General features: G+C 49.9%; 1 protein-coding gene across 1 annotated transcript in view; it reads left to right on the forward strand.

Annotated features, from left to right (window-relative positions):
* LOC126576727 (uncharacterized) overlaps positions 1-16,821 on the forward strand; it is a 39,163-nt gene that overhangs the window by 19,561 nt on the left and 2,781 nt on the right. The window contains exons 4-13 of the mRNA XM_050238031.1: positions 4,435-4,570; positions 5,587-5,730; positions 5,795-5,995; positions 6,529-6,597; positions 7,738-7,847; positions 7,958-8,172; positions 9,786-9,924; positions 12,900-13,005; positions 14,455-14,617; positions 16,646-16,821. The exon at positions 16,646-16,821 is cut by the window's right edge and continues 927 nt beyond it. Of these exons, the coding sequence (XP_050093988.1) occupies positions 4,435-4,570; positions 5,587-5,730; positions 5,795-5,995; positions 6,529-6,597; positions 7,738-7,847; positions 7,958-8,172; positions 9,786-9,924; positions 12,900-13,005; positions 14,455-14,617; positions 16,646-16,821 (1,459 nt within the window). The remainder of the gene's footprint in view (positions 1-4,434; positions 4,571-5,586; positions 5,731-5,794; positions 5,996-6,528; positions 6,598-7,737; positions 7,848-7,957; positions 8,173-9,785; positions 9,925-12,899; positions 13,006-14,454; positions 14,618-16,645) is intronic.

Genomic DNA, 16,821 nt, shown 5'->3' on the forward strand with positions numbered 1-16,821 from the left:
GAATTTAATGAACATTCTCCAACACCGCGTAGATACCATACCAGCAGCTGCTTTCCAAAGCTGCAATGTAAGCAGCACCCCGGGATCGCGATCAGGATGTCAATTTGCAATTAATGAACGTTGCGCGTCAGCGAAACCCTCCCGCCAAGGAGCATTAGCCCAGCATTAGCTGATTGTTGCGAAGCATGCAGTTTGCTTCCCGAGGGAGCAATGCTGGTGATCTCAGTTGAAATTAAAAATGGAACGACCATTACGCGATGACGCGAGCGAGCGCGCCCGGTGCAGCGCTGCACGGAGCGCGTTCACTCACCAGCTTTTGCCCGACTCAACAGTATTATTAATGGCCGCCGAATGGATAGGGAGTTCGACGTTGAATCACGTTTGCTGATCGTCCAATTTGTCAGTTCCTTTAACTCGGTGCCGACAGCCGGCCTTCGGTTTTGTCTCCGGTTCCCGTCCGGTTCTATCGGACAAAACAATAATTGTTCGTTCGTTCGGCGTCGAAACCCACGCTCGCCCGCCTTCTGGCCTTGCCAATTCCAAGCAATTCCGATATCCTATTGGGGCAAGATTGTGGTCGCTTAATACGTTCACCACAATTGGGAGGGGGGGGGGGGGGGGTATAGGGATTATATGGTTCGAGAAGCAACAGCAGCAGCAGCAGCAGCAACAGTCTTTTGGGTGCGCAGTCACGCGCGAATCCTTTTCTCGTGCAGCACACAGAAGAAAAACAAAATCCACCGATCGCTCGATTCCCATTGTCAAGTGAGGCCACTTGCTGGTATGTGTATGTGTGGTCTGTATGTGTGCACCGTTCAAGCAACCGAATCGAGCGGAATGGCACCGGAAAGAAGCGCGACAGAGAAAGCTCGTACTTCTCGTGGTCAGGAAAAAACCCTCACAGACCGTCGCTGGTCTCGCGCCCGATCCCCAGCCCGATAAAGATGCCGACCACCGCAGCCGACAGTGACACAGTAGGAGGCACAAAACGCAAAACCGGAAAGCCGGTACTAGCCGGTACCGGAATGAAAAAGTAAAAGCCGGCCAGCATGGCCGCCTGCACGCTTGGCTGGTGTGGTTGGAATGTGGTTTTTGGTCTCTCGAGGGATCGAGGCTATAACTATCACAAGCTCTCTTTCTCTTCATCGCTTGTGGTCACCAAGCCACTACGTGCAACAACAACAACCACAGAAGCGGTGGTGGTCGAGGGGACAGGACTCATGCACGACAGAATGTGCACAACCGTAATGGGATTTGATTGAATGAGGTTCCACCGGTTCCTGAGCAGATAGGCTCTCCAAGCTCCTGGTCCGTTTTTGGATAAAAGTCCAAGAAGCGACCGACATGAAAAATCGCACACCCAGCACTGTGCCTGGCCACTCGTGACCATCAGTCCGTGACGTACAAGTGAAAATTGATTGCGGTAATTCTCGCACACCAACCTGTCGCCAGGGACCAACGACGATGATGATGATGATGCTGGTGACGACGACAACGACAAGGACAGGGGATTGGCCAGTACTTAATGGCCGACTTGTTGCGCCTCACACCACCCTCTGTTGCCTCTGCCACTCCTCAACAAGTGATGCGGCCACTCAGCTCAGCCCAGGGCCCATCAGCTCGCCTCATTTACGTCTCGAGTAATCGATGTCTCGAGCATCGGGCATCGAGCCGTAAATCACTCATCGTGTTACATCACCAGGACAATCAATTGTACACGCGCGCGCGCGCGCACACACAGAGGTCACAAGACGATGAATTGACGGTTCCATTTGGGGCGGGCTCAAGGGTCGAGAAGCCAGCCTCCACACAAAGACGCTAGATGAGCATTTTCTGGATTTTTCCCAGATTTTCCCGGGCCTCAGACCGACCAGACCGAAGGCATTTGTTGTTGGCAGTTGATTGAACGGCGGGCGGCTCGAAATCGATGAGATCCGGTGAGGCACACAGCATTGCTATTGTTGGACACGCTGACGCATGGACAGCCACTTCATCCTCTTGGCGGGTGGTTTATAGGTACTGTGCCGCGTATTCCACCATTCAGGGATCGTCATTTTCTTTGTTCCCTTGTCCTCGAACAATTAACGTTCAACCTGTGTTCGCGCGAGAGGGCAACGGGCTAATCGGCTTATCTTGCTTTGGGAATGCTGAAATCGAAACCTCCGGCGGAGTGATTCGTAACAAGCTCGACAAAACACAATGACAAGCGTCTCCAGAAATCATTTTCTTCCGGCAGATCGGACAGGTTATCTTCTTTCCTTTGAACTTTCTATTGAATACACGATCGATGAATGTTCGGTTTTCGTCTACGAAATCGCTTTAGTTACTGGGACCAAGGGGGCCATCAATTCGGTTGCTTATCGATGGCATAAACATCGCTTGCAACAAAAGGGCTACTCGTTATCGTGGATGATAATTCATTGTTTTGCTCGGTGATGGACTAGATAGTGCGTCATCCTTTTGAATTCTCTGGTAGAATGAACATTGTTCAGTGCCACCGTCATTGTTCTACAACTTGAAAGTGAAACGATAAATTGCAGATTAACTGAGCATGAACAATTGAATCTATATCATTAAAATCATCTTAGTATGCCTCTTATCGAAGATAAGTTTGTCAAATGAATCTGTTTAATGTTCTAACATCAATATAAAATTCACTTGTACCATCAACGTACCTTCGGCCTGCTCTTTAGTTCATTAAATCCCATAGCGCGAAATGGCTACTGTTCTGGCCAATGTTTCGCGCGAAACATAAATCATCGGCTAATCTAAAGTTCCGACCCAGAACTTCCCAGACTCCCCGCTGAAAAGAGTTGAATCAATTTCCTTCCCTTCTCAGCGGAACAGCATCATCACACCAGTGCGATAAAAGTGTGTTCCCTTCATTCTCTCATGCTCTCTCTCTCTCTCTCTCTCTCTCTCTCTCTCTCTCTCTCTCTTGACATCTTTCTTGTGGATTGAGATCGAATTAAAGTTTCCCTCCAAACTTAACATCCCTGGAGAAGAGTTTTGCCTGGAACGCCTCAGCCAGTGTAACATGGCCAAGATAAAAGGCAACATTCGATTGGGAATACTGGCTGGATCGTTTCAATCATCAGCAGTAAACGAGAAACGCAACGGATACATCAGCAGCAGCAGCAAACTGGCCACTCCCTGAGCACTCGTTCTCACTCGGAGTCCCTCGAGATGCCAAACTCTTCTCTTGTCCATGGCACGTGGCAGACAATCCGAGACCGGGGCCACGAAAAGATCCATTCGGAAATCCTCGCTGCCTCGCTACTTTCTTCTCAGAGCTTGGCCGCGCGCGACCCTCGGAATGGACCGACTTCGATGGAGATTGTTTTCCTCCCCTTCTGCCACTCCACCCCTAGAGACTATGACCGCTTATTAACGAAACGGCTGTGATGGTTCGCCAAGTCTTGTGGGAAGCCAAGATAGTGGGATCCGGATCGTTGGCCGTTGGGCCGGATGGCAGGTTACGAAGGCCCATTTCATGTTCAATTAAAAATCAATGAGCGACAACTTAATAGGATTACCGCCCTGGACGCTTGCTTTCTTTCCCGGTTCTTGCCTGCTTGCCTCTCCGCTCTGATCCGTTTCATCACTTCCGATTACCAACCCACCACCATCACACTCCCCCCGAGGGAGGCTCGTCTTTTCCTTGCCTTGGCGCTTATCGATTGTTTTGCTTTCATCAGATTAAACTTTCACGACCATCACCATTGTCGTCGTCGTCATTGTTGTCGTCGTCTTCATCGCCGCGCCTTTCTGTTGCCGACATCGTAATCTTCCATTCTGGCCATTCTTCTAACCTACGCATTTCCGCCGACGAACGTTGACAGAACGCGCTCTACGCTTCGCTAGCTCGCGCTACATCTTTAATGGATTATTAGACGTTTTTCGGCGTTTTCCGGCGTTTTTGTGGCCGAGGGCGGCTTGAGGGCTCCAGGAAGCGCTGCCCTGTGGTTGTCATGTATAATTTAACAATTCGTAGCCATTCGAGGACATCCCCTCGTTCGGGCTGCGCAGCAATGACGTCGACATTGCTTTGAGTGGTGGCACAGACACGCCAGCAGAAGAGCAACACAGCACGAATAAGTGTGGAAAGCGAACTGGATGTTCCACTTTAAAAAGAACATCCTGGGAGGAGGGAGTGGTTTTATTTATTCTTTTTATCGTTTTAGCTTTTCCCAGGAAAAGCACACTACGCGATACTTAACGTTACTGAGAGCTCGAAATGTCGTGCGAAATATGAAAATATTTTAAATGAGTCATCACGACGTATCAGCGTCCCCATTAACGTACACCTCCGCAACCCCCCTCGCGGCAAACGGCCATAAATCTGTTCGATCGAATTCCTCTTCCTAGAACTTCTACTCAGACACACAAACCCCACTAACACTGCCTGCCACCATATTCCATCCCGTTTTCCAGAGGAACGTCCGGCATCGACATCGACTTGCGGCGCGTCGACATTGATCAATGTCCGCAGAAAAACTCACCCTCCGGGACACCGCAGCCGCTCAACATTTTCGCCGGAACGGACAAGTGTAAGCAACGAACGACCGAGGTAGGTGTTACACCGACGCTCTCCCGGAGGCCCATCATCTGATGATGGCACCGCACATGTTACCCTTCGCTCGCTCGGTTTGGGGAATTGTCTGCCAATTCGTCGGCCACGTACAGCCCCGTGCATACTTTTTTTTTTTTTTGTAACTTTCCTCGCTGGCTCTGTCGCTGGCACCATCTTGATAGCATCTAGCACGTCCGCGAGAACGGGAGAACCGGAACGGAACGGAACGGAACGGAAGGGGAGCTAAAAATCATATTTATTGCCAGTCGAGACCACCGAGGGACCGAACGAAAAGCAGGGAAGTTGTATTTTGACTTCCCCCGTGCGTTGCTTCTCGCGTTTTTCCTCGTTTTCGCCGCTGCACACCCCCAACCGCTGAAAGGATAACGATGTGAGAAGGGTGAAGTTTGTGGCCCCCGAAAATTTGTTTAGATGTATTGGCCGGGCCACGCCACACCACGCTGTGTTTCGGCCACGCTTTCGCTAACCTCATTTCCACAAAAGTTTTTCCATTTCCAGCAGAGAACTCCAGTGTGCGAGCGAACCATTAATGTTGCAAAAAGTGATGCACCTCGTTCCCGGGCGGTGATGTCCGGAGCGCGTCCGTCCCTCGGACCACGGCTTTTTGTCTGTCTCTTTTGTGCGCTGTACCGGCCGGAGGCAGAGGGTGAAAGCGCACGAAGTGAAAGCGATAAATTTCCATTGCTTTCATTAATTTTAATTAATTTAATGCCGTTCCAATGTTGTGCCGGTGAGTTTTATGTTCGCCTGAGTCAGTTGTCTGTATGCCTTACTGTAATGGAGGGTACGCGGCTCGATCCAGGGCCTCGCGTCACTCACTCACGACGGCGACGTGCAACGCACCCTGTTCGTTGAGATTTTATGTAGCGGAATGTTGAATTATGCCGTTTTCAGAACATGCCCCGTTACATATCTTTCGGGGGAAAGTTGATTTTCAAATACATGGCACGATGGCACGGCCTAATGGTTTCTTTCTGCATCTCGCCCGCTAGTGTACTCCGATTCCGGGACTCGGTTTTCGGCGCGGATCGTACCGGTGCATCTGCCGGAAGGGTTACTACTTTCCGGATACGGCGATCGAGCAGAAGTACTTCAATGGTAGCACGCTGGAGGAGGAATACGAGAAGCTTATGATGGTGAGTTTGGATCCGGAGAGCGAGAACATGACAACGAATGACAATTTTGCTTCTCTTTCGGCAGAACGAGTACAGCACCTACAGCATACCGAACTCGTACGAGTGTCTGCAGTGTGCGGAAGGTTGTGATTCGTGCGAGGATGCGTCACCGTGCGTCGCGGCACTCAACTGGCCGATGCGCACCTCGATTCTGGTGCTGGCCTGTGCCATCATCGGTCTACTGCCACCGGCTGCCGTCTTTACCTTCAAGTATCAGCAGGTTAAGGTAAGATTAGCACCGTTATGAGGGACTTTCCGTAGGAAAAAAACCGCATTGTGAAAAAGCAGTTCATGTTGACCCAGGGATTTAAGAGAGAGCGCTCTCGGTGTGCTTGTTGCTCGTGTAAGTGTGAATCCTGTGAGGTCCTCAATGACAGTCATGCGGAAACACGAGAGCATTTAGCCGGCTTTCATCATGGGTGGTAAACATGTTTTTCGCGGAAGGACACCTTCCGTCTTCTTGCAATCCCATCAAACAGGCATTTAAAGGCATGAATGCCGACGTTTAAGTTTAATATTGTAACATCACAGTCACGCCACGTGTTGGGCCTCGAAGGAGGAGAAGGGACCGTGTTGTTCACACGACCACTACCTGGAGTAAAACGAGAATTCAATTCCAGTAATTATTTGTTGAAAATTCAGTGGAAATTAATTATGTTGCAGCCACGTGGAGTGTCCGTAAAAAGGACAAGCTACCAGACAACCGAAAGGACCGTGTTCTGACTTTCTTTCTCTCTCTTTTCCGTCTCTCGCACGCAGGTTGTTCGGGCCGCCAGTCCAGCGTTGCTGCGCGTAATTGCGCTAGGTGCATTCTGTATCTACTGTACGGTAAGTGGACTTTTGTTTTTCGCATTTTCAAATTGGCTTTGACATATCGGTGCGTTTTTGGGGCGATTGCTTGGCTATTGAAAAGCAGCATTGAAATTGGCAGCATGCCAATCGTGGCACTCCAATGATCGTTTGTATTGCAAACAGCTCTCGATGCACAAAACGAACGATTCCTTGCAATCGTTTGGTTAGAATAAATAATAATTGAAGCATTTTAAAAATACGTGTTTAGAAGAAGAAACGTAAAAAATGGTTTCTCTTATTTTGGATTTAATTTTGAAACTTCTTCGTGTTGCAGCCATGAGAAAGTTCCGAAAAGAATCAATGAAAAATGAAAACACAACTTTAATTAACACTTTTTAAAGCATTTAACATCTTCTATAAAACAGCTATCAAAAAAATTAACAATATAAAACACGAGCTGTCAAGAAATACAATATAGCAAATTTAAAGTCCATGAGAATAATCTCCACTTTTATTGGCTGGCTTTTGATCTTATTTTTTGTCGAAATGATTTTGTCCTCAACACTTAAGAGTTAATCCGCCATTAAATTGTGCCACGCTAGCATTGAAAACGATCGCAAAATCGCAAAAACCTTGCAGCTATTAACGACCGCCGTGAGTCCCATCAATCAGGAAACCATCCCACGGTAATCGCTCGACTTCAAAGCGCCTCTCTTACGCAAAAGAGACCGGGTCTCAGGGCAGGGTGTTTGTAACAAAACACTTTACTCAGTCGACAGCGCGCCGCCCACCGTATCGAGGGCAAAAAACAATCGCCTCTGTCACTGGAGCTTTTTTCGGATGGAAACCCCAAAGGGCCCACAGCAGAAGACAAGAGCTGGAAAAGGAAATCTAATTTTAAACTTCGTGCAAACGCCTCCCTCCGTCATCGTCATCGCCATCACTAATTAGCGTAATTTACATAAATAACTGGCCACGAGATCGGCTCGGCCCAGCATAATTTCATTTCCAGCCCATCCAATCTCTGCTCTCTATTCGTTCGCATGTCTGGGCCTCCTTCTAACTGACCTCTTCCGGTTCTCTCCTTTTCATTCTATTCTCTCTCTCCGTTGGCACTAACGAAAAACCGGGTAAAAAAAACTCCTACGAACCACAAAAATGGCGACGGACCCGTAGTCGGTGGTGATGTACCCTCCGCCATCGCTCTACTCCTGCACCGCACGCATCTGGCTGCGGGAAATCGGATTTTCCCTGACCTACGGTGCGCTCATGCTGAAAACGTGGCGGTAAGGCACCGGAGGAACCGGACCGAAGGGTGTTTCATCATCCCCCAACACCCCCATCCACCCCGGCAAATAATCACCTATTCACTGTTCGCTTTTCCCTTTCCGCGCAGCATATCGGTCATCTTCCGGGTCCGGTCGGCGAAAGCGGTCAAGATTACGGATGCGTATCTGCTGAAGCGGCTCGGTGTGCTGTGCGGTTTCGTCGGAATAGCGCTACTGGTGCGCACCCTCGTCGCACCGCCCGTCGTGATCGTCGGACGGACGGCCGACAACCTGAAGGCGTTCCTGTGCAAGACGGACTGGTGGGATCACACCTTCACCTCGAGTAAGTAAGAGCTACAGCTACGTCCGACCAGACAAGCCAAGCTGGATTAATTAAAATGTTTTGACCCGTTAAATTGGCTTCCGAAGGTCAGTGCCCCCCGTTCCCAGCGGTGTGTTCCCGGAAGTTGTTGTCGTTAAAGCCGCTAATTCGGTGATCGGAGTCGGTGGCGGCCCCCGTGTTGGCCCGCCCTTCCAATCCGGTCCATAATTAAATGGTGAAAGTTACAATTACCCTTCCTCAACCCGGGAGAGAAAGGATCCAAGGCAAGGGTGGACTACCCTTCAGGTATCAACGTTCACTCTAGCCTTCCTCGAATGTCGGAGGAGCTCCAGGCCAAAAAAGGGCAACAACGAGTCGCTGCCTTTGAGTTATTGCGCTGCCATTTTAATAACATTCACTCAGCACCCTGCTGCTGCTACCTCACAGTTTGTGTCGATAAGGGGGCGGGTGTGGGGCACACAATGGCGCTCGAAATGAAAAACAGCCATCCTGGCGCCATAGTATGCAGTACTGTGAACCAACGCGTTCACACCTTCATGCCGATGTCGATGGAAAGGGAACCAGCACCTTCCATCATTATTTGGCCAACAAATCGCATTCGCTTGCTCACGGTTGTGCTTGCGGTGCAGCAAAGGGACCAGCTGCGCTGGCACCCAGGTGCGAGCGTACCATGCGGCCATTTGTTTTCTTCTTCGTTTTCCATCCTCTCTCTCTCTCTCTCTCTCTCCATCTCCATCTCCTCTTGTGTTATGCACTTTGTGAGCTTCGGCACAAGGTGGTTTTAGTGATTCTCCCCAGGAGAAAAAGGGAAACAGAGGGCGCAGTGGACGAGGGCAGAAGGTTGTTTAACTTGCAATCGACGAACATGCCATGGGATACCCGGGCAAGCCGGTAAATTTGTTCTACACTTCAGTCCCAATGCTGCCGACGGTTCTAAGCAAACCTCACCTAAACGTCTCACACAGCACGCCATAGAGAGAAAGAGAGAAAAGGGAAACGTCAGCCTGACTCACATACCCTGGATGAAGTGCCTGGTGTGTCGGGAGTGTGTTGTAAATAGGATCCAACTTTTAAAGCTCTCCAGACAGATGCCACAAGAAGACACAGGAGGTCCTTTCCGGTGGTTCTTTTTTTTGTTTTTCACCTACTGGAAACAACATTTTCTTATCGAACCCTTGCGGTGCGCCTGGTAACAAAAGCGCCAACGGTTTTATTATTTTAGGACGATCTATTGTCTCTCTCTCTCTCTCGTGTGCGCGCGCGCTCTCGTTGTGGTGATGAAATATGGAAAACAAACAGAAAACCCTTCCACTTTTTTTTCTTCTCTCCGATGGTGATTTACTCGCTCTCTCGGTTCCTATGGCAGTTCAAAACACAGGCCACCAGATACCAGATACTATATATTGTCGATGGACACAAAAAACATTCATCTAAAAATGCTCCCTTTTTTTCTTTCTCTCTTCTCTTCCAACACTGTGTGTCTGTTCATGCCTTGGTCCTGTTCGACTGCGTACACTGCGACGTCCATCGTTCATCGATGCTCCCTTGCTTGCTGCAACTCGACTCGACAAACAACTAACCAACAATGGTCCCTCCCCTGCACCCTTTCGTAGTGGAAGTCCTGTTCCTGGCCTGGGGCGTCCGGCTGTGCATAATGGTGCGGAAGGCACCGTCGGAGTTCAACGAGAGCCGCTTCATCTCGATGGCGATCTACAACGAATTCCTGCTGACCTGCTTCCTGAACGTGTCCATGTGAGTAGCGGTGGCTGTAACTGACCCCCTCACGACCTCTCTTCCAACCTCGACCTCCCGTTTTGTTTGCTTTCACTATTGGTTTTTTCATTTGTTGTTTAGTTGTTCATCCAGCATCATTTGTTCTCGCTCGCAGCGGTGCTTTCCCGGTATCGGGCTTACCGGATGTACAGGAATGCGGATAATTTTTGTGGTTCGCAGAACCCGTAACATTCATCGTGGTACCACGCGGAAACATTGAAACCCCGAACTCGGGGCGATCGGGATTCACGAGAATCACTTCACGATTAATTAAACATTCAGCTGCTGGAATACGAAAGTGTTCAAGTTCGAGTAGCAGCAGCAACAGCTGCAACTTCAAAGTGCATTCGATATCATTCGATATCATGATACAAGCTGAAAAGAGATAAAAAGAGAAAGAGAGAGAGCGTGTGTGGGCGTGGGTGCAAATGATTCCAGCGTGTGATAGCAGTTGTGGTGGCCTGTCTGCTGCTGTTTGCACAGAAAGAACCAATATTGAACCAACATTGTAAATTAATTATGCATTCGAATGGCCACAAGGGCAACCACGGCAGGCGGAAGCATTCATGGATGCCACCCAATGGGTGTCGCACCAATATCGTCGCATCGGGCGAAAGCGAATGAATATTTGAAAATGAAAATGATGATCCCTTAAACACTGCACTTGTCACAGCGGGCACCGCATCAGGATTGGTTTTTCCGCGTTTTTCCCACTGCGACACGATGACACCGGAGAACCACAAGCATCCGCCGGTGATGGACACTCGAATGCTACAAAATGAATTGCAACATTGATTCACATTCCGATGCACGGCCGAGCGTACGGATGGAACTACGTGGAAGAAAAGTGACCGACGGACAGGAACGTCAGCCAGTGGCTTTGTATGGATGTGTGTGACTCCGGTCATGATCATATCGGCACGTGGACTGCCCGTTTTTTTTTTTCAAACGCCTGTTAGAACGCCACACCCAGTTCTCTCGTGGATACGGATTTATGGATCCACCGGGAGTCGATCCGGGGGTTTCCGGATGGCTCTCCTACCTCCGATCGATCCCGCTTGCTCCGATGATGGGTTTTTAATGTCCATTTCACCATCGCGAACGCGCGCGCCACGCGGTCCGCCACAGTGCTGGCTGGTTAATGGACGAAGGTCCGAGGTCAACGAGGTCACAGTAAAGGAGCGTGGCGCCCGGTCCAGTCGGCGGTGGACGGTATGCAAATACATCCGTCCCCCGACCCCTCATTGGTATGCAGGGCGAGCACATTTATTGGAAAATGTTGCTTCCTTCACTCTCTCTCTCTTAGTCACGCTGCTAATGGAATGCGCCAGTGAATGGAGTGACTGATGGACCTTTTGGGTGAACTTGGGTCTGGAGTTGATGTGGCTTTTCCCAGAGCTTAGTCAGCATCCCCGATTGAGTCAGGGGGCTTTAGAGTTTTAACACATTCATGTTTTGCTTCGATTCAATTAAGGACAATCGAGAGAACGAGTTGCGCTGACGTCACTACACAAGTTCACGGCCATTTATATTGTTTCTAAATCCTCACACTTCACACACAGAGAGACACAAAAAGAGTTGTGATGCGTCAAGATGCGCCACGATTGACGATTGAGTGGGAGGCTGGCCAACCAACCGATCCATCTCTTCCAGCTGACCGCCATAACCGACCTGACGTTCCTTAACGGCTTCTGGCGTCCTCAATCACAAGAAAATGAATAGATCCCGCTGCCATGTTGTCTTTTTTTGTTGCCTTCAACCGAAAGACATGAAACGCTGCGCAAAAGCGCACAAAAAACCGTGAAAACGCAAAAGCAAAAGGCTCAGCTGGGCTCACTGATCCGCAAGATGGATCCCGTGGCACTCCAAGGAGAGAGGGAGAGAGAGAGAGAGAGAGAGCCGGTAGACAAAAAGAAGGTGAAACTAAAGGGCCAAACGCCCGTGGACCACAAAGACACAAAACATGGTGTAAAATAAATCAAGCCACACGCCACGGAGAGAAGGGGAAGAAAGGGAAGCTGAACGTCTTTCGACTTCGAGCTGGCCACAAAAAGTCGGTCGCTCGGTCGGTCGGTCATAAATCGTCGCTCGCCCTAGCCCCGAAGCGACAGGGACCACGATTTCTGATGGCCACCCGTCCACCATCGTTCGCGCTCGCCATAAACTATTCAAACATTTGGGACATCACCGACACTTTGTGACGCGTGTAACGGCACCGTAACAGGTTGACCGCAACTGGTCCGTACTGCCCCGGTCACGCCCTAGATACGCTTTGTCATCCAAAGCATTAACGAGGATTCCTGGAGCTTGGAGAGGCGCGGAGGGCTTTTGTCACTTGACAAAATGTAAAACCGTGGGCTGCAGGCACTCAAACACACAAAGAAAGACCGCAAGTGCATCAAATCATTGTCTCAAGGCTTGCGGGAAATGCGGAAAAATCATTTCATTGCTCTCGCAATAGAAGAAACACGCCAAGGATTGAGGAGTAAAACTTGGAAGCCAATGGTGCTGCGCAAAAAAAACGATGATGCCCCGACTGGTCCCAAGACCCTGGAGCCGATAGTTGATGGTGTTGATGGTCATTACGCTCTGGCTCGTGCACGGTTTGAGATCGGGTTGGCTTTCGTCTTCTCCCGGGGGGGGGGGAGGGGGGATTTTTTTCTTCTTCTTTGGTTCTATTTCACCTCCGGTACACTTCTATTCATCCATTTATCTTCCAGCAACGGCCGGGACCTCGAGGTTTGCTGTTTCGCGTTTTTACTGGCATTTTGTCTATTGCAGCGACGACCATTTGCACGATTGCTTGGCCGGTACTGCTTTATCCCTTTCCCTCCAAACACTCCCGTTCTCTCTCTCTCTCTCTCTCTCTCTCTCTCTCTCTCTCTCTCTCTAAGCGACCGTCTTTTGATAACCAATCTTTTTTTACCATCTCTCTTTCTCTGTTGGCATTTCAGGTTGTTCCTGCAGTCACCGGCTAATCCCGATTTATTGTACATCATATTTTTCTGTCACACGCAGCTTACGGTAACGCTGCTGCTGGCTTTGATTTTTGGCAGCAAGGTAAGTGGAAGTCAGCCGGAGTGGGTTGCCGATGCCACCGAGTGCCACCGAGTGCCACCAAGTGCCACCGTTATGTTCCCCCGCATCCCTCCGCTCAACAATCCAATGAACGATGTACCTCGGTCCTTTGTGGCTCGTCGTTGCCAGATCGCTTCTTTTACGAGGAACGCTTGCTGATTGCTTCGCTCCTCGGGTGAAGCTCCAGCTGCTACCATTCGGACTGCGTCTTGCGCCAAGACGGTGGAGAAAGGTCCCCTTCTCTCTAAGAAATATACAAACACTTTTCACTTAGAAAGTCCTCTATGCGAAACGCTCTATGGTCTCTAGCATGGACGACCAACGAACGAGCACCGAGTTTTCGGACCTTGAACCTACAGGAGAAAAACAGAGATAAGGGAAGGGAATGGAGAGTGAAAAATGGAATTTTTAATTCCTTGTTTTACATTCTTCTGCAATTATGAATGTCACACCTTTCGGTTGCCGGCCATGCTGGTCCGGTAGCGTTGCTAAGGAAAACTCCTGGGCCAAGACGACCGGTTCATTATGCCGAATAATAATGGACCACTTTCTGGAATAGGTTGTGGCTGGGGTAGCAAAATGCATTCCCGAAAATTAAAAGATTCCACTCGCACACTCACAGGCACATACAGACGAGCGTAGAGCGAGGAGCGTAGAGCGAAGCAGAAGGCACTTTCCTGGAAGGTTTTTAAAAGGGAGCTAGTACTATGCTATGCCGGCATGCCCCATACCAGGAGTCTAGGGCGACTGACATTCTTCTTCCAAGAATTCAGGATGGTCATCCCCGTGCTGAAGTACATTGTGGTTCTTCTCTCCCGAAAGGGAGAGTCCTCGATGCCGTTCTGACGAGTTGAAGTACGAGATTAAACTTCCGGTCATCATTTTTCAAGCATTTTGTGTGAAGTGACGACAACATCGGAAAGCTGTATAAACTAGACCCGTTTGAGGTATCACTTCATCAACATTGGAGGCTTTCGGGCTCTAAATCGAGTCAAGACACTCCACTCAATTGACCTTTTCCCGGCCCCGTTGGCCAGTACAGTACCTTGGCTCTACGTGTTTACCAAGCACTCGCCGTAACCTTTCAGTCCCAAAGCAAGCTGTGAAAATAGATGCAAAGTCGTCCGGCCATCCGGCACCCAATCGAAGAGGGCCCCAAAAAGCGGCCCCATCTTCTGTGTACCGTCTGCACACCAGAGCGCCTCTGTGTGTCTTACTACTAAGAACGATGTTTTACAAGCAGTGGGTTCTCCGCCAGCACCCAGATTGGCTACGCAATCAAAACCAATCCCCCCCCCCCCCCCTGGACAACGTTAAATGTCAAGGCACCTTTCGGAACGGAACATCGGAACACCCTTTTCTGAGCGAAATGCAAAGATCGACGACGACGACGACGACGCCATTCACGATTACTTTTGTCTCTTTCTGCAGGTCTACCTGGTGTTCCGGGGTGGTGGCAAGCACCAGGACGATCCAACCGGACTCGGCATCAAACCATCTGGTGCCAAATTTATTAGTCGCTCGCACGGTGGCCGTACGTTCGGGAATGCGAGCAGCGTCACCACATCGACCGCTCAGCTCGGTGCGAACATGGGTAAGTTTTTGTGTGCGTTCGCCTCGCAGTAATAACATCCGAACGTATTGAATCCTTTTCCAACGGACATGGGATCAAGAGTAGTTGAATGCCATCGGTGGGCGCATTGCATGCATCACCGAATCACCCGGAAGTCACTGCTCACTGCACTGACCAGACGAATGTGCCAGATTGTTTTCGTTTCATTAAATTCAATTTGGAAAACTAGTTTGACACACGGCGGGGGTGGTGCGGTTGCTGACCCCGTTTCTGGCGACCAGAAGCACAACTTTTGCTCGCATTCATCAGTAACTATTGGAGGCAAAAGAGGAGGAGGAGGAACTGGAGGAGAACTCGCTTAGGAAAAGGAATGGCATTCCATGAAAGAGGGCACCGTCGACGTATTGTGTCCACCATCATTCACCCTGCGTCCGTTTCCGTTCTCGGTTCATTCATCTCGACAACTCCTGGATCTCCTGGCATCCTGGAGCCCCGAAACCAATTACACACCAAGACCCCGGGGGCGAATTTCGATAAATCATTCGTGAGAGAAAGGGGGAGGAGAGAAAGTGGTAGTCCGAGAGGCACCGCGCACCGGTTCCGAGGTCGTCACCGAGTGACCGATTGTGGTCCTCTTCTCTGCTTCCCTCTCTCTCTCGGTCTTGCCCTTTGTCCTTGTGGCAGTGATCAAGTACCGTTTGTGGGTCATTCAACGGACGGCTAATGGATGGGTTCGACGCTCGTTGTGGTACTGCTTCTACTGCCAATGCTGGTGCCAATCCCATTCTGAGATGAATTATCGTTATCGCATCTCGACCAGCACCGGCAGCAACGGCAGCAGTGCCCCCTGGGGTGCGAATGATCGAGAAGCTATTTTCATTATCATGACCATCGGTACTGTCGCTGCTACTTAGGAACGGTCTTAGGAGTCTACCACTCCGGCTCCAGCTGCCGGCTCCAGCTGCCGGCTTCGAGTCCGAATTGAAGAGCTAATGTTTATCGATCGATAATCTACCGTCCGGATCCCGGATTTCGGACAACGGATTCAGATATTCGAAGAAGTGAGCTTCGACGAATGAGTTTGGTTTAGGACTTTGGCCGTTCCGTTCCGTTCCGGATTGACATGTTGGGCCAGTGTCCATCTTTTGGGTCAAGAGCCTCCCGTGCTTGATTGTAGTGATTGATTTGCATTAATTCCGGGGAGTAATTCGGGACAAAGCAAGGATTCTCCGGGTGTCTTATCACCCAGCCAGCTGCATCTTCGTCCGGTCCTGGATCCTGGTGAAGAGTGGCCGAGAAATAAAAGCTGCCACCAGCAGCTAATGGAAGCGTTTAAACGTAAAACCCACATCGATCGATTCCTTTCACCCAGAAGAACCTTCCTCGCACACTGGCTTCGAGTGCTGCTACTGTGTACCCTTCCAGTGATTGGTCTGGACTGAAACGGTAAATCCAAAACACCACAAAAACCCCCGACGTAGAACGCATTTGAGCGTGCGAGGGAAATTGAAAAATAAACTCATCTCCTCCTTCTCCTTCTCCCCCGGTATTGCACGGGGCTAATGCTTTTCCAAGGAAAACGAACGAAAAGAAAGGATTCACCGGATCATCGGTCGCCGGTTCGGTGTGCCGGTGTGGTTGGTGAATGCCCCCTATTTTTTGGTCCCTTTGAGCAGCGTTTTCGATGAAAATCCACCAAAAAAAAAAAAGCCCCGATGAGAAAAGCGGGCTCTCCTTCGTTTGTTTTAATTAGAATGTTGTACCCGAACACGTTGGTTTTGGAAAGTTCGTGTGTCCTCTCTTTTGTGCTTTCCTTCCTCGTGCTGCTTCTCCTCCTGTGGTTTACTGGCTGCTGGTATGATTTCGAGTTTTTTTTTTTACAGGAGTTTACTCTGGTATACCGTGCAGATAATGGGGAATAGTAGGAGAGAGTTGCACGATTTGCATTTTCCAAACCACGGTCTCGAGCTGTGTTCTTATTTTTCTCTTCCCTCTCTCTCTCTCTCTCTCTCTTTCTTCTTTTCTCTCACATGCACACGATCTCGACAGGCAACGAGGGCCGCCTAACGGAAACGGAAGCCCTCGAAGAGCTAAAGCAACTCTACATGCAGCTGCAGCAGTTGTACGAGCGGATACCACAACGTGGCGCTGCCATCCTGACCGTCGCCAGCCTGATGGAAGCGTGTCGTTGCTCGTCGCTCAAACCACCACCGTCGGTCGGTGCA

Source organism: Anopheles aquasalis, chromosome 3, assembly GCF_943734665.1.
Source record: "Anopheles aquasalis chromosome 3, idAnoAquaMG_Q_19, whole genome shotgun sequence".
Lineage (NCBI taxonomy): Eukaryota > Metazoa > Arthropoda > Insecta > Diptera > Culicidae > Anopheles > Anopheles aquasalis.